Source organism: Falco naumanni, chromosome 14 (genome assembly GCF_017639655.2).
Source record: "Falco naumanni isolate bFalNau1 chromosome 14, bFalNau1.pat, whole genome shotgun sequence".
In the NCBI taxonomy this organism is placed as follows: domain Eukaryota; kingdom Metazoa; phylum Chordata; class Aves; order Falconiformes; family Falconidae; genus Falco; species Falco naumanni.
This window is the reverse complement of record NC_054067.1, coordinates 12348211-12370362: the sequence shown is the minus strand read 5'-3', so window position 1 is coordinate 12370362 and position 22152 is coordinate 12348211. Positions and strand designations below refer to the sequence as shown.

Below are 22152 nucleotides of genomic sequence, written 5' to 3'. Positions count from 1 at the left end.
TAGAATGGTTTGGATTGAAAGGGATCTTAAAGATCATCTTGTTCCAACACTGCTGCCATGAGCAGGGGCACCTTCCACTAAACCAGGTTGCTCAAAGCCCATCCAGCCTGGCCTTATCTTCTAGGTATGAACCTGGGTTAGCAGCTGCCAAAATGCTGGTGCCCTCAAGGGTACCCCGAGCATGGAGAGAACAGGCTGGTAGACTGGATTGCTCAGGGTGACTGTGCTGACCGGCTACTGTGGTTGTGGCTCAGTTTGTCCATGTAAAGGTGTCTGGGATCCTCTGGTCTTCATCTCTTCTGTACAGTGTGGTGCTGTTTAACTGTCAGTTGGCAGTGGAGCTGCTGGGGATGCAGCACAATTTGTGTTCAATTCTCTAGGACAGTTCTCCAGGGTAGATTCTGGTTAGAGATGGAGTCTGTTTTCAGTGATATGTCTGTAAAATCCCTGGAAGAGCTTACGTTTACGCTACTATAAAAGTGTGTCTTGCTGATAAAGCTTATTTTGCTCACTGAATTAGTGTAGGTTCTACTGATAACGCCTGCTTTCGCTGCCACAGATTGCACATATGCTAGGTTTGCTGAGATTGCTAACCTGAAGCTCTTGTAGCATAGATTAGATTCAAATTATGGAGAAAGCTGATTGTGATGTTAATGTAATGCCTGGAAGATCAAACCTCTGTGTTCCCTTCACAAGTATCATGGTTTTCTGAGATAAATGCTTTTCATAACTCTCCTGATAAATTTCTGAGCTGTTGTTCAAACCCAGCCAGGAAGGTGCTTTCTAGCAATCTCCTCTGGTGCACCCAAAGGTCTCTGTCAGCTGCAGTGCCATGGAGTTCATTCCGTCCTGTTGCCCTCATATCTTTCTTTAAAGACCAAAATATCCTTTAAAGCACCTTTAAACGGGTCTCTTCCAGGAGGCTGTGGGAAAGCCATGAGTCTGTGGACAGACTTTTCCTCTGACTGAGGGTGTTTTCCAAAGAGGAGCTGGTTTTGCACTACTCCTCACCTCCACTGCAACATCTCCTATTAGGACCTGAAGAGCCAGGCACTGACAGCCTCATGGCAGCGTCCCAGCTGTGTGACTCCAGACAGGGCCATCCCCAAGGCTTTGGGAGGGCAGGAAGCCTTTGAGGTAAAATGTAAGTGCAATCACCAGCCAAGCATCATAGATGCTCTGAGGTGAAGCCATGAGGCTGTTTCCTGGGCTATGGTGTGGCTGCCAGTGGGGCCTGGGGCATGGCTGGAGTGGGGAGTGCATCTCCCATTCCCACCAGCACAGCCCATGACCTGAGCTGTTGCTTAGTCCAGCCTGGGAGTTGGGATTTGAAGTATCTGAGAGCAGCCCCTCCCCATAGCGCATCCTCTGCTGCTCCTGAAAAGGCTGCTGTAATGCCATGGGCAGGAAGGGTGTCCCCTCTTCCGTGCCAGCTCTGGCTTGCTGAGGGCTGGGAGGCTCTGGTGCAGTGCTGGAGGCCGCTGGGAGTATGCTGCAGCTGGGAGGAGAGCGGAGGAATGTAGAAGCCTTTTCCAAGTGCCTCAGCCCATCGAGAACTTGGCCTGAATGTTCTTCCCCCTCCTGTTTCTGCTATCTGAACAGTTCCCGGGGGCTGCAGGCAGAGACAGGCTCTCCCAGCACCTGGCCTGATACTCCCCAGAGAGCTTGCGTGGACTGTTTGTTGCTCCTTCAGACCAGCTGTTCTAGGCAAGAATGAGAGGCAGGTCAGGAGTGCCAGAAGGAGCTAAACTCTGCTTGCCTGGAGGGCTGCATGAGGCAGGAGGCATGGGATGTGGCTGGGCCTGGGACAAACCTGTGCCCTGTCACCCTAGGGCATCCCTACCCAGTGCTCTGCAGGAGAAGAGGCTCTGCTTGCCCTGCACGGGCAGCGGCCGGGCGCTGCTGGGCCAGGGGAGCAGGAGGGTGCTTTGGCCAGGCCATCACCAGGGGTGCTGTGGATGGTGGGTGGGCTGCCTGGTGAGTAAGGGCTGGCTGCACAGGCCTTGGTGCAAGCGTGTGTTGTTTCTTCTTCAGAAGAAGTTGGGACTTTTTGCATGTTTCTCACAACCATCCGATGAGGTTGCAGCCCCTGGCTCAGGTGCAGCTGTGGGTTTGGGTGTGCTGGGCATTTATAGAGCTCCTATTGCTTTTGAAGATAAGGGCATGTTAGTATTTTATTGCCCCTTTTCTTCATCTGAGGCACCATCCAGAGCAAGAAGAGAGGGGAAGGACTCATTTCCTTATGACAGAGGATTAGTTATTGCAGCCTGGCCCTCCAGCGAGGGGCTGCAAGGCTCCCTGCTCCACCTCGCTGTCCTGTGAGGTGAGGGCTCCAGCTCAGGAGCTCAGAGGCAGCCGTTTCCCGCACAGCTCTCTTCCCACCCTACCTCTGCTTTTCCCCCCTGCCTGCCCATCCCCCTCGCATCCCACTCCTGTCCCGAACTGGGACCACGATCCTCTGTGGCTTTCCTGCAGGAAAACCCAGAGCACGCTCAACTTTTCCTGCTGAGCCGGTGGGGGGGCAAGAGGTGACCCAAGGGGCTGGCTCTGTGCTACGCTGGCTGGCTCAGCTCCATGGCGTCACTCATGCTCTCTGTCGGCGGAGCTGGCTCCTGGGGCAGTCTGGGCTCCTGGGGCAGTCTGGGCTCCCGTCCTCTCTGGCCCTGGGCTGGGCCGCATCCAGCCTGCCCTCAAGGACCCGGCTTATCAATAACGGGGAACGTGGCTATTGCGTGAGGCAGAGATAACCACTGCCACCACATCTGTGCACCCGGTGTCCTTCCCTTCCCTGTCCTCCGCTCCTGCTGGTAAAGAAGTGGAAACTCCTTTTCAACCTGCCTTGCCCTGTAGCCAAGTTTCACATCTTTGGGTAAGAAACTTCCCCCTCCCTGAGCCTACAGACGCTTAATGCAGGGGCTCCCCCTTGGCAGGGCTGGGGGCATGGGGGGCTGGGGAGAGGCTTGCCCCCTTTTCAGTGGGATGCTCGTCAGCTCCTCTCCTACTGTGCCACCGCTGAAGCCGGCGTGCTGCACACACAGAATGGGGTCTGGCATTGCGCAGGTGAGAAAGAAACTCGAGGGGATGTCGGGGCCCCTTGCAGTGCCTCTGCCCTGTGCTCATCTGTCCAAACCACGGGTATTTCTGTACCCTAGCTCCTTGCCCTGCCTGCCCTTGCCTGCGCTGGCTGCCTCTCTCCTTTGGGAGGAAGCTGTGCAAAAGCTGACTCCTTTAAAACCAGGAATCTTCCCTTCTGCTGTTTGATTTAAAGCATTAATAAACCCAGCAGCAATCAAACTCCGAACTGAGCGGTTCAAATGCCCCTTTGTTTAATTAGTGGAGCCCCTGCCCGCAGACACAGGCAGCGCTGTCCCCCTGCAGCCTGGGGTGGGAGGCGAGGGGCGAGGACGTGGCACACAGGAATTTCTCCTCTTCAGAGGCACGACCTCTCGTACCAACTATTTTCTCGCCTCCTCTCTGCGTCAGCTGCCCAGAGACAAAACATTTATGGCTGAAGGGCTTAGTGAATTTGCGGCATTTCCTGGGGGACTGCAGCCGACAGGCTAAGCGCCTTGCACGCTTTCTGTCTTCTGCATGCACGGCTCTTTTTTCCCCATGGCAGCAATAAGTAACTCAGCTGGCCCAGGGCTGAGGCAGCACTTTGTCCCAACTTGGCCTTGGAAAGAGGGTAACTGGCCTTGCCTTGAAATCCACCCTGGTCCCCTCCAGCAAACGTCACCCTGGGGATGGGTCCCTGTGTGGCCCCTTGCTCGGTGAGGAGGGGAGAAAGCGTGACTCGCTGTTATCAGGAGCATGTTAACCCCATAGCAAATATGATTTCACTGGTGCAAGGGTAATGGTGACGTCTGAGCAGGGAACATGGTACCCTCCTACCTGGGACCTAATCTAAATTGCTTTATGAGGGGCCAGCAGGTAGACCAAAGCCACCGGACAGAGAACCAGGGCAAGGGGGTCCCCAGGCAGCCCTGTGCTGTGGCACGGCAGTGCAGGGGTTATTTTGCCTCTGGCAGTGGGATAGCAGAGGGGTACAGTGGTCAAAATGTACTTGCTCCTCGGTGGGCTGCAGGGCTGGGCTGCCTGTGCATCCCCCCTCCTGCTGTGCTCTGGCACGTGCCCAGCATCCCCCAGTGCCACTGGCAGCCGGTGCCAGCTGCCACGCTGCTGTTTCTGTGCGGGGCTGCAACCATGCAGAATGTCCCGCTGCTGCTAGGTTGCTTGCCCATACCTTGCAGCTTGCTGATGTCTCACTGGTGGTGTTATTCCTCCCAAAACAGCCCCTGCAAGGACCTCCCAGCTCAGGACCTGCCTGCGAAGACCCCTCTGCAGCTGTGTTGGGGTGCTCAGCCTCCACTGTGGCCAGTAGCTCCCTCGGGTGCTCGGGACTGTGTTGCCTCCTGGGTGCTGGTGCACACAGCATCCTGGGATGGAGATGTGGTGATGCCAGGGCTCTCCCCACTGCTTGGGGACCTTGATGGTGCCACATACACCCAGGAGCAGCAAATCCCCTTTTGGTGACCCCAGTCCCAGTGACAGAGCACCTCTAGAAGCAAGCAGGGCTGGGGGTGGGGTGGGGTTGCCTGTTGTTAGCCCCTGGGGAGCTGTGCTTGCCCCTGCTGACACCCTTGCAGTGGTGGCACATGGCAACCTCCCAGTGCAGTGCCGGTGCCCAGGGACAAATTGTGCAGGGGAGTAACACCCTCCCCTCCCTGACAGCGCTCCCACCTGCCCGGGTTTCTGGGAGGCAAAGCCATGGGGCGAGGGTGGGCCAGGCCAGAGCAAGGACCAGGGGTGCCCTCTGCACTACGGACCCACCAGCTGGGTGAGCACAGCCCCCCCCACAGCCCACCCTGCTGTGGGTGCTGCCAGGGCCCCTCGGCGCCAGAGGAAAGCTCAGCCACAGCCTGGCTAGAAACACAGATTTATTGCGACATTGGTTTGCAACCAGCATTAAACCCTCCCAGCAGTGACTCCAGACCCACGCAGACCCCCTGACCCTGCTGTGATACCTCCGTGGCCAGTGGGGCTGGTCGCTGGGGGCACAAGCCCACCCACCCCCATCCAGGCAGGCTTGCTGGGGCTGCAGGCTGGGGTCCCACTGTGCCAGGGGCTGCCTGCAGGCTTGCAACATGGAGGAGGGAACAGAAGCCAGATTCCGAGTCCTTCACCAATGCAAGCCACCAGCTGGGATCTCTGAGCAGTCACAAGGCTCTTGGGATCCCTGGGGAGAGAGCAGGTTCAAACCCATTAAGCATGTGAACAAGAGGGCTGAGCACGGCAGATACGGCCGTGTCCTCTCCCCTTCGTGTGCTCCCTTGGTGCTAGCCTAGATGCTTTGAGGAGCAGGGAGAGATGCCAGCCCAGTTCCCACCCACACTACACGTATCCTGTCAGGTTGTAGGAGTTGAGCTCGCTCTTGGTCTTCTGCGTCTGGCTGACGGAGGGCTGGGGGCTCTTGCCCGCCAGCAGCCGGGGCTGGTAGCTACTTGCATACGTGGCTGTTGGGTCCCGGGCAGGGCAGGAGGCACAGAGGATGATGCCACCGACAAGGGTGAGGAGAGAGGAGATGATGCCCAGGTAAAGTGCCTCCCCAAGCTCGAACTTCATGCTGTCGGGGATGACAGGGTTGCGGAAATCCCGCAACACCACATGGATGTTCCACACCAGCGGGATGAAGCAGAGCAGCCCCCCGAGGATGAAGACTGCACCACCTGTCACTGCCACCCGGTCCTTGTTCGGCGAGCCCTGGCTGAAGACGGTGCACCTCATGCCCACCACGGTGAGGAGGCAGGCGAGGGAGGAGACAGTGCAGGAGCTCACCATCAGGGCTTGGGCCGCCTGGACGTCAGCAGGCAGGTTGAGCAGGGAGCTGTAGATGTCACACTGGGTGATGCCCGTGCTGTATGTGGCACACTCCATCCATAGCCCCTTGGTGAAGCTCACGGCTGTTACGATGCTGGAGCCGATGTAGGAGCTGGTCTTCCAGCTGGGCAGCAGCGTGGCCGTCAGCGTGCCGATGTAGCCCAGGAACGCCACGGCATAGCCCAGCAGCTGGAGCCCCATGGACACCATGGTGGGGGCTGGCTATCGCCTCCCTGGGGCTTGCGGCTTCTCTCCCGGCTCTCCGGCAGCTCGCTCCCGCGTGCTTACCTTCCCATCGCCCTGCCAGCAGCTCCACTCACCATGCCACAGCTCCACCCCGCTTGCCGGGGGTGCTGGTTTTGTGCGGGAACCGGTGTGTGGGTGGGAGCCAGCAGGAGGAGAGGATACCTGCAAGAGTAGAAAGCAATCCCTCCCCAATTAATGATTGATCCAAGCCTGTGGAGGAGCGCCAAGCGCCCTTTCACCTCCGCTATCTCCCCAGCCAGGCTTCAGAGACAGAGCAGCACTGCCCGGGAAGGGTGCCAAAGCCCTCCCTTGCGCCGGGGCCATGGGCAGGGATGGAGAGCTGGCCGCTGGCAGGGGGAAGGTGCCCACTGCCTTCCTGGGCGTCTCTTGTCTTCTGTGATGTCCTAAGACAAGGAAGCCAAAAAGCTACAGCTGCACCATGTTGTTTGGGACCCGCCAGAGGCAATTTCAAGTGGTAGCCCTGAGTCTCCCCCAGCCAAAGAAGGGAGATTGCACCCTGTCTCCACCTGCATGGGGCTCACCCAAGGCATCTGCAGCCACCCACCCACCACCACCCTGAGCTTCTGAGGCTCTGGTGGGACAACGGGATATGCCCACCTGAGGTTGAACCACAGCTATTGGCCTTTCTGTGCTGCTGGGGACAACGATGGAGAGGGATGCGTGTCACAGCGACGCCTGCGTCCTCAGGAGAGCCCAGAGGTCTGTGGAGGGCAGAATTACATCAAGGCGAAGCACACTGGCAGTGCCTCAGGGATTCTTCCTGGAACTGCCACAGCCAAGTGGGGTGACCTGTCCCTCAGTGGGGTGAGCACACTGGGGTGCAGCTTGTGCTCACTGCTGCCGGGGGGTGGGGGTGTGTGTCTGTCAGTGCTATCGCCTGCCTGCAGCCCTGGGCACAGGCATGGGGGGGTTGGCAGAGGCAGTGGAGTGGGATGGTTTGTTTTCCCTCTACCTTGTTTCAGAATTCTCCCTCCTGCAGCATCTTGCGAAATCGGACCGAGGCCGTGCCACGCCACGCCGACACTGCGGCCAGCAGCCTTTCGCCCTGGGAATGCTCCCAGCTGGGAGTGCCGCCACTGCCCAGTGCCTCTGCTCCTCTCCCTGTCCCCACACTGGCACCTCAAATGCTCGGTACCAGAGTTTCCCAACTTTCTGTCTCCTTTTCTATGTGCTAACCAAGACCTCCCACTCTGTCTCAGGGGCGTTACTGCAAAAGAAACACCTGGGGTGCTCAGGGTGCGGGCAAAAAGGCATGGGAGGGTCATGCCAGAGCTCTGTGGTACTTACGGAGGCAGCTGGAGACGCGGTGCGGGACCAAGGGTGGCCACGGCCGGGGGTCACCCAGGACCAGAGGTGGCTGGTTGGGGCAGGGCAAGCAGCCGTGGCCCCAGCCTGGGGGATCAGGGGCTGCAAATTGTTTAGCTACAGCTTTGCAAAATCCACCTGCAAATCTCAGCCTGGATCAGAGGCTTATTGCAGATCAGAATTAAACCCTTTCGGCATCGGGAAGGACTGGGGAGCTGGGATGCCTCTTTCTGCTTGTATAGGGTATGTTTGCCTAAGTGGCTCAGGTCTGTGGCTTGCTGTCACCTTTCTGGCTGGTCTTGGTGGCCGGCAGGTGACTGCATACTACTGTCCATGTGTCCACTTCAGGCTGCATTGTCTGCATTGGGGTTGGATGCACAGTGAAATGCCAGCAGGCTGAATTCTCCGTGCCTGCAGGGTGAGCTTGGGTTTGCAGTTTGCTCCTCCTGGCCCTGCTTGTCCTCTGCAGGGTTTGTTGTTGTAAGACTCCTGGCCCAAATGAGGAGCAAATGGAGACAATAATGAGGGCTGCGCTGGCCCTGTGCCCCCTCCTGCTCACCGGCTGCCACAGATGGAGAGGGGCAGGGAGGGCCCCTGGTGACAAATTGTGCTCAGAGCTGAGCAGGGTCTGGCCAGCGTTTGGACAGGGGTGTTTGGATGCTGGTAGCAGAGCTACAGTAGGGACCATTTGCTATTTTCTTTCCTTGTCCCATACTGAAACTCTCCTGGGAGCAGGAGGTGACCTGAGTGCTAGCGGCACCTTGCCTAGTGCTTGGGCAGAAGCAGCAGGCAGGGACCGGGGTGGTGAGCCTTACAACCTTGTATTAAGAATCTTTTCTGTATCTCCTGGTATGGTCCACATCTCAAAAAACCAAAGGAGAGGACAGGGGGCATGGGCAAGTGCATGCTTTCCCCACTGTGCGGGAACGGGGACAGGCAGCTCCCTGGGATGATCTGAGCAGGAGCCGTGGATGCCTGAGCAGAACCATTGCCCAGCCCGCACCTGAGACCCACCCCTGCCATCCCTCTTCCCTCCCTGTCCCCTCGAGCATCCCATCGCCTGCCTCTTGGTTGCTCTGTGCTTGCCACCACTGCAGCCCATTGCACACCCATTACACTGTCTCATCAAGCCCATCACCCTGCACCCAGAGCATGCCCATCACACAGTTCTCGTCATGCTCATTACGCTGTCCCTATCACAAGCCCACCACACTGTACCCATAGTGTGCCCATCAGGCCGTCCCATCACATGGCCATTGCACTGTCCCCATCCCGTGCCCATCATGCTGCCTCAGAACTCCTCATCCTTTCCCTCCCACTCCCCCACCTCTGGCTTTATGCATATGGCTACATAGAGCACTTCATCATCCTTGTTAATTGTCTCTCCCCTCCCCTGTTGCCCCCTGGAGATTTTCTCACAAATGGTGTCTAACTTATCCCTTCTGTGTTTTGCTTTTCCACCAGAGATCACAGCCCCTCCGCCCCCAGCCTCCCCCCAGCCCTCTGTTTACACAACTGGGACAAATTTCACACCCCAAGGACTGCTGTCCCCACACCCCTAGTCCCTCACTCCCCTGCCTTTGCCCCTACCCCGAAGAATTTGTGAGTCACTGGCCGGGGCTGGGCTATAAGGGTGTCTTTGCCAAGAGCCTGCAGCATCAGAGGGGACACTCTTGCCTGTGACCATGGAAGCTGCTGCCTGTTGCCTTCCTCCCCGTGGGCTCTGGGTGCCCGTGGCCAGTGCTCGCCCAGCCCCGGGGCTGGAGCAAGGGGGAAGGTACATGGCTGCTGTGCATGCCCGGGAGGACTGGGGAGGGTGGGGAGGGCAGGGGGTGCATGGAAGTTGGGAAGCAGAAAGCTCCAGCTGGGTTTGGGTGGAGGCTGTGTGGCTCCCTGCTCTGATGGGGACCCCTCTGATCCTGGTGGCTGCAGGCGGGGGAGAGGTTGTGGAGCACAGGGAGCAATTGCGGGGGCTCCCAGGGGTGCTGGGGGGCTGTAGCAGGGTGAGGAGCACTGAGGCCAAAGGAGGTATGAGTGCACCCTCATGTGCCTGGCGCCCCAGCCATGCGTCTGCGCAGCGGCTGAGCTGGGTGGGTGAGACTGTGGTGCTGGGGGTGTGTGGCTGCGGTGGTGGGGGAGCAAGGCAAGGGGTAGTGGGTCAGGGTGGGTTGCTGTCATGCTGTCATGCTAAACCTGCTCTCCGCATCTAGATCCCTGCCTCTCTGGAGACCGTGGCTACCCCGAGTAGAGGAGGGAACCGGGTGGCAGAGGGAACAGATGGACACTGTGAGTTTTACACTCCCTGCTGCATCCTCCCAGCTTTCCTGCTGGCAGGGTTGGGGTCCCTGTTTGGCAGAAAACTAGCCTCTTGCCCCAGACCCCACCCCTGGCACTGTTGCACAGTAGTGCTGTGCCCACCTCCCCTGGCGCGTCACCCCCTGCCCCACAAGCCACGCAGCCTTGCCGGGCCAGGGCCAGGGCCAGGCAGACGCTGCGGGGGCCTGAAAGGGCCCCCTGTTCTCAGGTCTGGCGGGCATTCCTGAGGGCGTTAGCGGGATGCCTGGGCATGAGCTTTGGAGCATGGGGGTGGCGTGTGTGTAGATTACACTGGCAAAGAGCCCGGTGGGGCAGAGCGGGGGGGTAGATGCCAGCTTGCTTTACGGGGGCATGAGGAACTAAATCCAGGGGGAGATGCCGGCTTCAGGGCAGGCTGACCCTGCAGGCATCTGCCAGGTCTGTGGGGCATCACCCCCACCAGCAGGACAGAAGGGTCCCTGCCCTCGCTGCCCGCTGGGGTCCCTGCGCACCCTGCAGCGGGAGCCCCCTGGCAGGTCCCATCCTGACGGTGTCTCTTCAGGCCTGGACTCAGGCGGCGGCGGGGGATGGCGGCCCCGACAAAGCGCTGATGTTTTTCCACCATCCGGTCAGGTACGTCCCGGCCACCGGTGCCCTGGCGGGGGCTGAGGGCAGTGGCACACAGGGGCTCTCACCCCGGCTCTCCCCTCGCAGGCTCCTCTGGCCCAAGTCCAAGTGCTTTGACTATCTGTACGGTGTGGGGAAGAAGCTGCTGGAGAACTTCCCGGTGCAGGCCACCCTCTGCCTCTATGAGGACTCGGAGGACTCGGAGGAGGACGAGGACTCGGACTCGGAGGAGGCAGCGGACACGGCGGCAGGCCCCCGGCTGCAGGCGGGCAGCCCTGGCAGGCCGGTGTGAGGGTGCGGCAAAGCAGGCGAGGGCAGGCCCGGCGGCACCGCGGAGGCACAGGCAGACGCCTGCCCAGCCAGCAGTGGGCACCGGCCGCGGGCACCGGGACACCGGCCCTCCGGGCTGCGCGGCCCGGCCCGGCCTCAGGGAGCGGCCGCGGGACGTTGACCGCGCCCCAGCGCCCCGCGGCGGCGCGCAGGGGACTACGGCTCCCAGGAGCCACCGCGGCATCTCCCGGCCCCCATTCGCTACCAGCCTCTCCCTGGTCGGGGGCGGAGCGCAGGGCCCCGCCCACTCCCCTCGCTCCGCTTTCCTATTGCAGCTGCGGGAGGAGGGAGGCGGGGCGCGCCGGCCGCGGAGGGCTCCTATTGGTTGGGGGGCGGGGCCGGGGCGGGGGAAGGCGGGGCGGGGGTGCGGCCTCCCCTCCCCTCCCCATCGGCGGGAGGGAGCGGCTGCGGCGGGACGCGAGGCCGCCATGAGGTACGGGCGGGGCGGCGCTGCCGGGGCGCAGGGGGCGCGGGAGGCGGGAGGCGTGGGGGTTGTCATGGAGCGAGGGCGGCGGTGGGGCGGGGGACAGGAGCTGCGGGACCGGTTATGGGGGGCTGGGCCAGTGGAGGTGGCAAAGGGGGTCCCTGGGCGTTTGGGGAAGACAGGAGCTGCGGAGGTGGCAGGGGGCTGTGGGGCGGGGGGTGGCGGTGGGGCAGGGGGTGACGGTGGGGCAGTGGGTGACAGTGGGGCAGGGTCTGTGTGGCGGTGGCAGTGGGCAGGGCATGTGGTGGTGACGGTGGGGCAAGGGGTGGCGGTGGGGTTCATCTGGGACTAGAAAGCCCCACACATGGGTGAGTTCACGTGCGGGCTGAGGGGGCAGGTGAGCTGGGGGGACCCTGCTGTGGAGTGACGCCAGAAGCTGAGGGTGATGGAAATAATTTGCAGTGGGGTTTGGGCAGGGCAGGGCCGGTGCTGGGATGGAGGGGCCGGTGCTGGTGGGGGCCAGGGCAGAGGCTGGCCCAGGGCTGTGCGAGGACTGGCCGTGTGGGGTGGGATCCGAAGGCTGTTTTGGGAGGGCAGGGCTTCCTGGCAGCCTGTGGGGACCCCATGGCCCCTGGCAAGCGGAGCTGGTGCAGCCTCTTCTCCTCACTGTGGATCTTGGCACAGAAAACCCCAAATATCGCTAGGATCCTGCCGAGCGGCTGGCAGCCGTGGCTACGTGATGCCAGAAGAGCCAGCAGCCTCCCTGCATGCTGTGGCATGTTGCTGGCATCCGTGGATCCCCCTGACCTGTACCAGTACCCCCCAGCCTAGTGAGGAGGTGCCACCTCCCGGTGTGCCCCCCACGCGCCTGCTGGAGGTCTGCGGGGGGCTGGCACCGTGTGCGCACCATATTTTACCAGCACGATTTCCTCCTCTGGCACTGGTGACAGGAGCGGGGGTGGAGATGGGGGGAGCCCGGGGGAGACACAAATGTGCAACTGCAGCATCCTCACTCTCATGGCTGCATCCCTCGCACCGCCTCACAGTTGCCTTGGCAACCTCCTATCGATGGGGTATTTATAGACAAGGCGAACGCGTGTTGGGAAGCCGGAGGGGGGGGACCGGGACTGGGTGGGCGTCTGCTAGGTCAGCCGCTGGCTTCAGGCTTCTCTTGGCTTGCATGGCTGTGTGGAGGCAGGAGGGATGCTGTGCGGTGGTCCAGCTTTTCCTACTCATGGGAGCTGGGAGAGGTGGTTAGGAATTTGTGTGTGGAAATAAAAATAAGTGTCTGGGATGTCTGCCCTTCTTGCAGGCATCGCTCATGCTTGTAGGCTTGCATACACCTGCCTCATTGTTGCACTGGAATAAACCATCTCTGAGCTGTGACACTGGGTGCATTGGCACAGATGCTTAGAAAAAAGTTAAAGACAAAATCTTCCTGATGCATTAAACGTGTTGCCTGATGACGTGGGTTATGGAGCTGGAGGTCCTGACAAATGTGATCTTGAATATTCTTCCGTGTGTCTGTTCTCCTATCTGTCAAAGGGGGAGAATGCCTGTAACAACGAGTGATGCAGAGGGTTTGTGTGGAAACTGGCAAGCTTTCTGTGCCATGTGTTCTTTTATCCTGCGAGTTTTGGTCTCTTAATAAAACCTGATGTCAACAAAAGCAGGTCAGGTGGTCCCTGCTCAGAGCTGACAGCCTTTGGGGGAATGCATGGATCCAGAGACCTCTCAGCTGCCCTCATACCCCCCAGGATGGCTCAGAGAAGTGGGGCTGGATGTGCAGTTTCTCAAGAAAAGGCCTCCTGGTGTGGACTGTGGGCGCCGGAGTTGGCAGACCCCTCCTATGTAATTCTGGTGCTCTGCTGCTTTCCCTCCTGCTTAAACTTCAGACTGAGGTTTGCAGTCTTAGTTTCACAAACTGTTGGAAAGAAGCTGCTTTCTCCCTCTGGAGACAGCTCTGGGCTTGCTTGGCCTCTTGCCGCTTTTGGTGCAGGAACCTCAGAAACCACAAGAAACCTGATGTTGGCAGGGAGAGGTGCTGGATTTACTGGGAAGGCGGCTGTTGGTGAGGTGTGGTACTGCCTACTGTGGTGGCGTGCAGCAGCCGTTCTGTGGCTGGATGCCCACCTTTTACCTGAAATGAGAAGTGTGTTTCCAGCCCTGCTGGCCCCATGGACAGCTCTGTGCTGTCCCTGACCTCGCTCCAGCTGAGTGGATTCAAGCGCTTTTGGGATAACTCTCAATGTCTGAAGTCCTGGATCTGAGATCAGCATCTGCTTTATTTTCTGCTGTTTCTAACTGCATTTGCTCCTTCATCCACAATAAATCAGTGTAGAAGCTGGTTAGTCCTGTCTCTGTCTCCTGACAGAGTCGTGGCTTTGCCACAGCAAGGTGTCACCCGAGGTGAGAGGAGATGAGTTTGCCCAGGATAGTCTGATTGGTGGGGCATTGAGCACAAGGAGAAGACAAAGAGTGGAAAAACAAGTGAGTGAAACTCCTGCGAGCGGAGTAGAATATACTCCTCTTCTGCAGGACTTTGTTTCGCTCTTGTGGGGTTTTGTTTAGTTTAGTTTTGCACAAAAGTTTAGAAAAAAAAAAGTTTAGAAAAAAAAGTTTAGAAAAAAAAAGTTTGCACAAAAGTTTAGTTTAGAAGCACAAAAGGTGCTTTTCCAGCTGGAGAGCTCTTGTCCTGGGTTTGTGGGGAGCTCTGTCAGTCTCGCTGCTGCCCTTAGCTTGACCCAACAACCTTTAGGAGATGCATGTCCTTTTCTTTCCTGCTGTGTAGTCAGCTTTATGGCAGTGCAGAAAACAGTATGGCCATGTTTGTTGCAGATTCTGGGTGGGAGTTGCGGATGTGAGAACTGGCATGGCTGTGAAGTTGATTTAAAACAGGATGACTGCTTTACCTGTATCCATCAATCTCTTGTGGAAGGCAAGAGCACCAGGTTGCTCCCAGCAGCTTCTGACACACAGGTCATCTTATCTGCTGATGAGATACAGGGACTGTCCTTCATCCAGTTCTTCCCTTCCTGCTTTGCTTGTCTGCAGCCCTCTGGGCTGCTAGGGCAGGACCCTGGGCGGGTGAGCAAGTATGGTGGAGGCCTGCCCTGGGCTGTGAGAGAGCTGAGGGTGCCCTCAGCCCCTCCAGCCATGCAGTGAGTGGGGAGACGGTGAGTCCTTGGCCCTCTGAAGAGGTGCTGCTTGGCTGGGGACTGTCGTGGGTTCGCCACAGCGCCCTGCTTTCTGCCTGGATCTGACCCTGGGTGATGGAGGTCTTGGGCTTCAGGGGGTGAAATTGAAGCTGTCAGTGACTCTCCTGTTTTCTTCCCTGCAGGTAGGCAGGAGCCCCCTGTAGCCGAGTGAGGCAGCATGGCAAGTAAGTGTTCCCCAGTCAAGACGGAGAGATGGCGGTGGTGCTGGAGGAGAGAAGGGGGATATTTGGCAGCCACCTCTCGAGGAAGGGGTGCCTGTGCTTTTTTGGGGGTGTTACTGTGGGGAGCAGGTGCCATCGGCTGTTGTCACTGGTTGAGGCTTGAGGTCTGGCCTGACCTGTGCTTCTCTCTCTCCTGTGCAAGGTGGGAGTTGAGGTGGTGCTGAAGGGCTGGCCTCTCCAGGACTGCCCCTGCACTGCAGCATTTCTTTATTTGCATGATGCTTGCTGTCCAAGGCAGGCCTCCCTGAGCCTCTTTGAAGTGTCTGGCCCCTCTGCAGGGGTTGCCAGTCTGTGCTGACATCTAGCAACAGTGTTCCTCTTGGCCCATGACAGACATCCCACGAGGTGCCAATCCTGGGGGCCACGCTGCCTTGTAGCCTGTGTGGCTGGTGGCACGAGGGCTCTGCATTCTCAGTGGATGGGCAGCTGTCTAACTCGGCCCTGCTGGGAGCTCGCTGCATCTTGGTGTCTGGAGGAGTGCCTGGCAGATGGAGCTGCTCGGGGCCAGCAGCTAAAGCTGGGCAGAGACTCGTGAGGATGCAGGGTGGAGGATGGCGTGTGGTCTGTAAAGAGCTGGACTCGACCCTCCCTCCTCGCTCTTACTGGGCAGCCTGCACAGATGTGATGCAAAGTGATGGGAGCTCAGGGAGGACGGCAGTTATGAATGGGGAGATGTAGAGATCTGGCTGGAATCTCCAGATTTGCTCGAGGTGTCGCCAGAGCCAGCTATGAAGGTGGAGGCAGTAGCCACTCTGGGCAGGAGAAGGACCCCAGGGATGACAGGTATGCCTTCTTTCATTATCTGTGCTATGCTAGGTGGGGTAGGCAGCAGCGATCTTCGGGCAGTGCTTTTAAAAGGCAGTTTTAATCTTCTGTTAATGAGGAAGGTACCTAGCTGGGTCCCTGCCTTCCTCCATCACTGCCTTTTCTCCCTCCCAGGAGCTCAGGTGCTGGCTCACCAGCACTTACTGGTTGTGGGAGCTGTCCCATGTGGTGGCAGCGTCCCCCTCCAAACAGTCCCCTTTGTGGTGACCCTGACATGCAGAAGGGGCATGTGGTGGTCAGCGTATTCACTGTCGTGTGCTCTCTGGCAGCATGCAGCGATGGCTGTCCCTCCGCAGACACAGCTACGTGACACTCTGCAGAGAAGCAGCCCCAGGGGTGTCCCCCCACGCCGGGCAGCAGAGCTGTGGGGCAGCAGAGCTGTGGGGCAGCAGAGCTGTGGGGCAGCAGAGCTGTGGGGCAGCAGAGCTGTGGGGCAGCAGAGCTGTGGGGCAGCAGAGCTGTGGGGCAGCAGTGTGGCCCAGCCTGCCGCCACCAGGGGCCAGCAGCGCCTCGGGAAACCCAGCAGGGATGAGGTGAACCCGGCTCCAGCTCCTGCTTCCCCTGCCTAAAGCTCTGATCTTTCCTGAGCACCGGTTCTCCAGCTGGTGTGGGGAGGCTTGGAGAGGCACAAGGGGTCAGTACTGAGGCTGCTGGGCCTCGGGAAGTCCCCTCTGCCCCGCGGTTTGGGGACAGTACCTGCTTAGCTGTCTGCTTCTGGTTCGATTGGGGATCCAGGCTGGAGATGAGAGGTGGCAAAGCTCTTGTTTCCTGAAGGCCACTGCTTTTCCTGCTGTGGTCCCCAGGGCACGTGGGTGGTCTTTGCGCTTTTCCATGTAAAAGAGGGGAGGGAGCAGCGACTTAGTTTCTGCTTTTCTGCCATTTCCAGGTCCCTGAGGGAAATTGGATGAGGGGAGAGGCATACATCTCCATCACAGCATGCTTTTAGTTGGATATTGCTGGTGATACCTGCCTGTCTGTTTTTATTTCCCGTCACAGTGGCCAGTTCAGCGTGGCAAAGCAGGGAAGGGGTCAAGTGATGTATCTGCAGGGATGAAAACCCCTGACAGTGAGATCTGTGGCCAAGCTTGTTGCTCCAAGGTGTGCTGAGGAAGTTGGAAGGAGGCTCAGACTCAAGTGCTGAGGAGGGGAGAGTTGATACCGCAGCTCGGTCAAGGCGGGAGGCAAAGGAGGTGAGGCCAGACTTCTCCAGCAAAGGATGGGACATTTGCAGAATGGATGGTGTCTTTGCAAAATTTCATCTCATTCTGGAAAGGCTCAAGAGAAGGTCAGCCAGTCAACTTGCTCCCTCTCCAGCCAGGATAGCCCTCGTCAGCTGTGGAAAGCCAAGGCAAGCTGATCCCTGCCCTCCTGCAAGATGCCTTCTGTGCCTCTTGAAAATGCTTTTTTTGGTTGTCGTTGTAAAAAGAAAAACCACAAAAGGTTTGCATAATAAAGTTGATTCTGAGGGAAGGTCTCTGACTCACATCATTCATGCTGCTCTTCATTCACACCTCAGTGGTTCAGCCCTCTGCAAACTCTCTCACTGAAGCCATCAATAAATCATGGGGGGACAACGCACCTACACAGCACAAAAAGAGCAAAGTGCCTGCGGGCATGGGATGGTGTAGCACAGTAGTAGTTGCTTATGCCACGGTCTTGTCCCTGCCTTGATATTTACAAGTACTCTCACAGATACCTTGCTGTATTGTTTTAGGAGCAGGATACATGGAAAGTTAAGCAGAAGGAAACCTGCTGGTCTCTCTGGTAAAAGGCTCCTAATGGAAGAAGTTGGTAGCTTTTTACTGTTGCATTTGATCTTCAACCAAGGTCCTTGCTGAAGGAGTATTTTTGTGTTACAGCTAAGCTGGTCTAATGGGAGTCTCCATTGCCTCCTTGTCCTGCATCTGTTTATGCTGCTGCAGTGTGAGTTGGTTCGTCTGGTTGATCCGATGGAAGACTGAGCCTGAGGGTGAAGGAGGTAAATAGGTTTCTGTGGATCAGCCAGCTGAACCGATTCATCTTCCTCAAGGGAAGCAGCATGATTACGTGGCTTGGTGGGAAAAGGTGGTGGCAGTCTACTGCCGAGTGTGTTGAGCTGCATTACAGAAACTCTTACAAAATGCATGCATGGGATGTTTGGCTCCTGGAAGGATCGTGGTTTGTGTGGAGTTTCTGCTTTCTGGGCAACTTGTTTGCCTCTCCTGTGCTGCTGCAGGTCGTGGTAGGTACTCGCTCCCTGCACCCCATGCAGGTCTCCCTCCTGCAGTGTGTGGGGGAGAGGCTTTGAAAGGGCTGTGTCTCTTGCAGGCAGGAATGTGCTGCTCCTGCTCTGTCTGGCTTCCTGACTGCGTGCTCTGTGGGAAGATCTGATGTGGGCAATAGAGTCTCCCAGGCTTTGGGAGCGGAGGAAGGTTTGTGAGGCCTCTGCACCAAAATGCAGTAGGGATGAGAAGAGAGGTTGCTCAAGCCCCTTCCAGTACCTGAATCGTGACCCCCTGTGCTGTCCCTGTGTTTTGGGATGTTTGCCCTCGTTGGGCCCAGGCCTGGGAGAAGTCACAGTGGTTTCTCTGGGACCTGAACAGCATCCCTGAAGCCAGCTGAGCTTGCATGACCCCGCAGCAGCTGGCAGCAGGGACACCAGCTTCCAGCAGGCTGTCTGCCCTCCTCCTAGGGGACTGTGGAGGTATGAAGCAAGAGAGGAGGCTCTGGGGTGGTGTGCGGGGGGACTGTGGGATGATGCGCACTGCACTGTATGTTGTGAGTCCATCTTGGTGCTGGCCCTGTGTCGTGGCCGAGAGCTCTGCATCCCAGCCTTGTAGGGTCTTGCTCACCCAGTGGGATCTCCCTTGCCCTGCAGCAAAGGGGCAGGAAAGTGAAATCCTGTCAAGGGCGAGAGATTGAAAACAAGTGGTTTTGGAGCCTTCTGTCTCCAGCTGCCCTGTGTGGTCTGCAGCTGCTGCTTCCAATGTCTCTAGCATCTCAGCCCTGCTGGAAAGGATGCTTCTGGTGCCATATGTCTCCAGGCAGACCCCAAGATCCCTGTGCTCCTCTGCTCTCCCTCACTCTGCTGTGCTAACTGAATTGTAGCCCTGGGCTTTTGGTGTTTCGAACGCCTGTATCACCAAAATTCTGTGGGAAGCCAGGTTGGAAAGCCTGGCTAGACAGAGGCCAAATGTGGGGTTGTCTCTGCTCAGCGTGTCTCTGCCTTCTGTGTTGCAGTGTTCTTGGGGGCCAGGAATGCCCACTCGGTCCTGAAGCGCTTTCCTCGAGCCAACGGCTTCCTGGAGGAGATCCGGCAGGGCACCATCGAGCGGGAGTGCATTGAGGAGGTTTGCAGCTATGAGGAGGTCAAAGAAGTGTTCGAGAACCAGGAGAAGACGGTGCGTTGAACCTGCCCTGCTCCCCAGTGGATGTGTGAGAGATTTTGCCTTAGCAAGTGGGAGGCAGAGAAGGGGGCAGCAGCCTCTCCTGTTCCCTTTGCCCTCTTCTGTCCGCAGGCAGAATGCTGTGGCCTCACTTCCCAGCATGACTTTCCCTTCCCAGGCAATGCCCTTAACGTGGTATTGCCGGGACACTCTGCCCGCAGCTGCAGGTCGAGCTGGCACTGCCATGGCACATGTGGGAAATCTGTGCTGTTGTCCCCGACTGTCCACGCTGGGGCTGGCATTAGCCACATTTCTCCCTGCTTGGTATGGGGACTGTTGGCTGCTCTTGAGGGATGTTCCCGTGATCTTTTGTGTTGGTTCTCACAGCACCTCAGGTGCTGGCAGCCCTGATGAGAGTGGTGGGGGACGGCTGAAAAACCGCCTCTTTTCGTGGGCCGAGGGAGGGCACTGATTATTGCTGGTGGTGGTCAGGGGGTGCTGGTTCCACCTACAGCATTTGATGGTTGCTTCTCTGTTCCTGCCACAGATGGAGTTTTGGAAGGGCTACACCAACTCAGTCTACTCTGTCAAGGACCCCGGGCACAGCACGGAGCGCTCAGACGCTATGTACGTGGTAGTGCCCCTCTTGGGAGTGGCTCTTCTGATAGTCATCGCCCTCTTCATCATCTGGAGGTGCCAGCTTCAGAAGGCCACCCGCCACCGCCCTTCCTATGCCCAGAACCGTTACCTGGCCAGCCGAACGGGACGCAGCCTCCCCAGGGTCATGGTGTACCGGGAGCGGTCGCAAAGCCAAGGGGAAACGCAGTATCAGCGAGAAGCGAGCAACCGGGTGGCTGGAGATGGCAGAGCTGGGGGCACCCCCCAGCAAGATGGCACCCTCTACCTGCCGGAGCATTCGGTCTCCGTCCTCTCCAGACTGTCCAGTGCCACCCCTCCGCCTTCCTATGAGGAGGTGACGGGGCACCTGGAGAGCAGCAGTGGCGAAGAGACCAGCGTCTCCTACAATGACCCGCCGCCCAAGTACGAAGAGATTGTGGCCGGTGCCCCTGCTGCAGGCAAATAGTGGGTCTGCCTCCCTCCTGCCTCTTCACACACTTGTGCTTACCCACCCACCCTCCCTTCGCTGTGCCCGGGACCCCCTGCAGGTGCCACTGGGCACCCTGTCTCACCTGTACAAGCTGGTGCCATCACACAATAGCCTTACCTTCCTAACCAAAAATAGCTGTCCCCAAGTGGGGTGAGGCTGGGCTGCAAGGATGGCTCTGGAGCCGTCCAGCCATCTCCTGGCCCTCACTCCCTGCTCACGTAAGTGCTGTAGCAGCCAGAGCAGAGTGGGAGCTTGTTCCTGGCTCAGCGTGGGGGTCTCCCCGTGATGCATTTGATTTCCTCACTTCCCCCTCAAACAGACGTAACATTTTTCATGATTAAAATAGCCTCGCTGCCTCCCCGGGGCACTGCTCAGCCTTACCCCATGTCCTCGCTGGGCCCTGTTTTGCTGCGAGGGGCTCTGATTAGGAGTTGGGGATGCAGGAGCTGTGCGGTGAATTTCTGTCCATCCCCACAGTCGGTGCCCATGCTCTGTGGTTGGGGACAAAGTGCTTCCCTTGCGTGGATTTGCTGCCGGGTGGGAGTGGGGAGCTGGTCCATCCTGTGGTGCCTGTAGCAATACTCACTGTCTGGAGATCAGGGAAGAGCAGGCAGGGAGGTGCTCTCTGATCTCCTAAATCCCTTTGGAAAGGGGGAAGGGCTCATGGTGGTCTTGTACATGAGGTAAGTGACTTTGGAGTAGCAGGTCCATTTCCCAATGCTCTCCGCTTTCTCCCTGTGGGGTGCTGGGCAGCTGGAGGTCTGGCTGCAGCGGAGCTGGCCAGCAGGGTCATCTCTTACCTTGACCAAACGTGGTCCTGTGACTTTGAGCGGTGGGGACGCTCCTCTTTCGTGGAGCATAGCCTGTCCCGTGTCTGCCCCAGAGGTGGGCTGCCAGCACAGGGAGCCTGCAGATGGGCCAAACCTCCCCTCTCCTTACCCCAAACCTCTCCATCTTGCCTGGCCTCTCTTTGTCCTCCAGGGCAGGTAAAGGGGAATGTGAAACCCCAGACTCCTCCAGGCCCCTCTGGTGAGCAGAGTGCTTGGTGGCCGTGCCATGGGAGGGCCTGCTGACAGAAGTGGCTGCAGAGGTGAGAGCTGACTGATCAACCACGCCACGATCTGGCGATGCCGGTGGGTCAGGAGTAGGGCCAAACCCTGACTGGGTGGTTGTGGTGCCAGGGCAGAGAAGAGCCAGTGTCCCCTTTTCCTGGGCAGCTGCTTTTGGGGTCCAAGCAATGGAGCTGTCTTTGCCCAGGCACGTCTGATGGGTTAAAAAGGGGGTTGCGCTCACCAACCCCCCAGGAGTAGCCGAGAAGCTCCCAGCACTGCCACCCCTCCTTGTTCACCCCAGCACCAGTCTCTCCAGCACAGAAAGGCTATTGTACATCCACCGGCCGCCTGCCCACCGCCCGCTCCCAGCAGTGCTCTCCCAGCGGGTGCTTCAGGCCAGGGCTGAGGCTTGCTCAGTGCGGCTGTTCCTGGGGCAGGACACGCGGGGCTCGAAGCTGCTGGCACCTCGTCTGTCCCCTCCCAGACCTTTACTTTGCCTTTCGGCCTTAGCAAATCTGGGTTATGGGAAGACGTGACAGCGAGCATTGGGGTCAGAGCCTGGAAAAAGACCAGAGGGAGCCAGAAGGGCACTCTGCATCCTCTGTCTTTGATGCTCGGTCATTATCCCTGCAGTTTGTATTCTGTAAAACTTGGTATATTTGTGCAAAAAAAGGTATTTATTAAAAAAACCCTCACTGTCTGAGTGGCACAGGGTGGCTTTTTCCCACAGAGGGGATGTCTTGCTGGGTGCACCTGGGTTTCCATCTTGTGGGGTTGCTGGGGCTCAGCTCTGTGGGCCAACAGAAGCAGCTGTGGGAAGATGTCACCAATACTCCCCCCAGGCACGGCTGCATCACAGTCCCCAGCGAGGAGGGGACCATCTCGGGAAACTGGGTGCGTGCACTGCTGTGGCACTGGGAGTGCACCCCACGCATCCGACACGAGCTTTTGACTTCCCTGGGCACTTGGTACAACTCTCGGCGAGAGTCCTGTGAGCCCTGACCAGCTGGTAGGTGACGCAGAGGGATTTCCTAAGGTCTTTGAGGGGATTTAGGTGCACAAGTTGTCTTGCTGTTCCTCTGTATGCTCCTAAACCTCTTAGATAATCCCCTTTAAATAGCAAGACCAGGGCAGCATGGGATTTATTTTAAGCCCTTTCAAAACCAGATTTTACGGTCAGGTCTTGGACTCTGTCCCCATTCAGAAGTGTTTAAAACTGTCGTTCATCCCAAACGGAT

General features: G+C 58.3%; 3 protein-coding genes across 8 annotated transcripts; 2 read left to right on the top strand and 1 right to left on the bottom strand.

Annotated features, from left to right (window-relative positions):
- Nucleotides 1-4924: 4924 nt before the first annotated feature.
- On the bottom strand, nt 4925-6096 carry CLDN2 (claudin 2). The gene has a single exon (XM_040614812.1). It carries the CDS (start codon nt 6085-6087, stop codon nt 5392-5394), a length of 696 nt encoding a protein of 231 aa, XP_040470746.1. The 5' UTR covers nt 6088-6096; the 3' UTR covers nt 4925-5391.
- A 186-nt stretch (nt 6097-6282) lies between these two features.
- RIPPLY1 (ripply transcriptional repressor 1) lies at nt 6283-10980 on the top strand. The gene is made up of 6 exons (XM_040614813.1): nt 6283-6843; nt 7124-7275; nt 8914-9226; nt 9660-9735; nt 10307-10377; nt 10459-10980. The coding sequence occupies exons 3-6, from the start codon at nt 9135-9137 to the stop codon at nt 10661-10663; spliced, it is 444 nt and encodes a 147-aa protein (XP_040470747.1). The 5' UTR covers nt 6283-6843; nt 7124-7275; nt 8914-9134; the 3' UTR covers nt 10664-10980.
- A 73-nt stretch (nt 10981-11053) lies between these two features.
- Nucleotides 11054-21614, top strand: PRRG3 (proline rich and Gla domain 3). 6 transcript variants are annotated; one of them, XR_005830947.1, is made up of 4 exons: nt 11054-11134; nt 14466-14507; nt 15264-15347; nt 16386-16859. XR_005830947.1 is itself a non-coding variant. In XM_040614333.1 (4 exons), the coding sequence occupies exons 2-4, from the start codon at nt 14501-14503 to the stop codon at nt 19836-19838; spliced, it is 705 nt and encodes a 234-aa protein (XP_040470267.1). In that variant the 5' UTR covers nt 11054-11134; nt 14466-14500; the 3' UTR covers nt 19839-21614. The 6 variants fall into 6 exon arrangements, 1 of the variants encoding a protein (XP_040470267.1); XR_005830944.1 differs by having other exon boundaries at nt 15175-15347; XR_005830946.1 differs by having other exon boundaries at nt 14898-15347.
- The last annotated feature ends 538 nt before the right edge of the window (nt 21615-22152 follow it).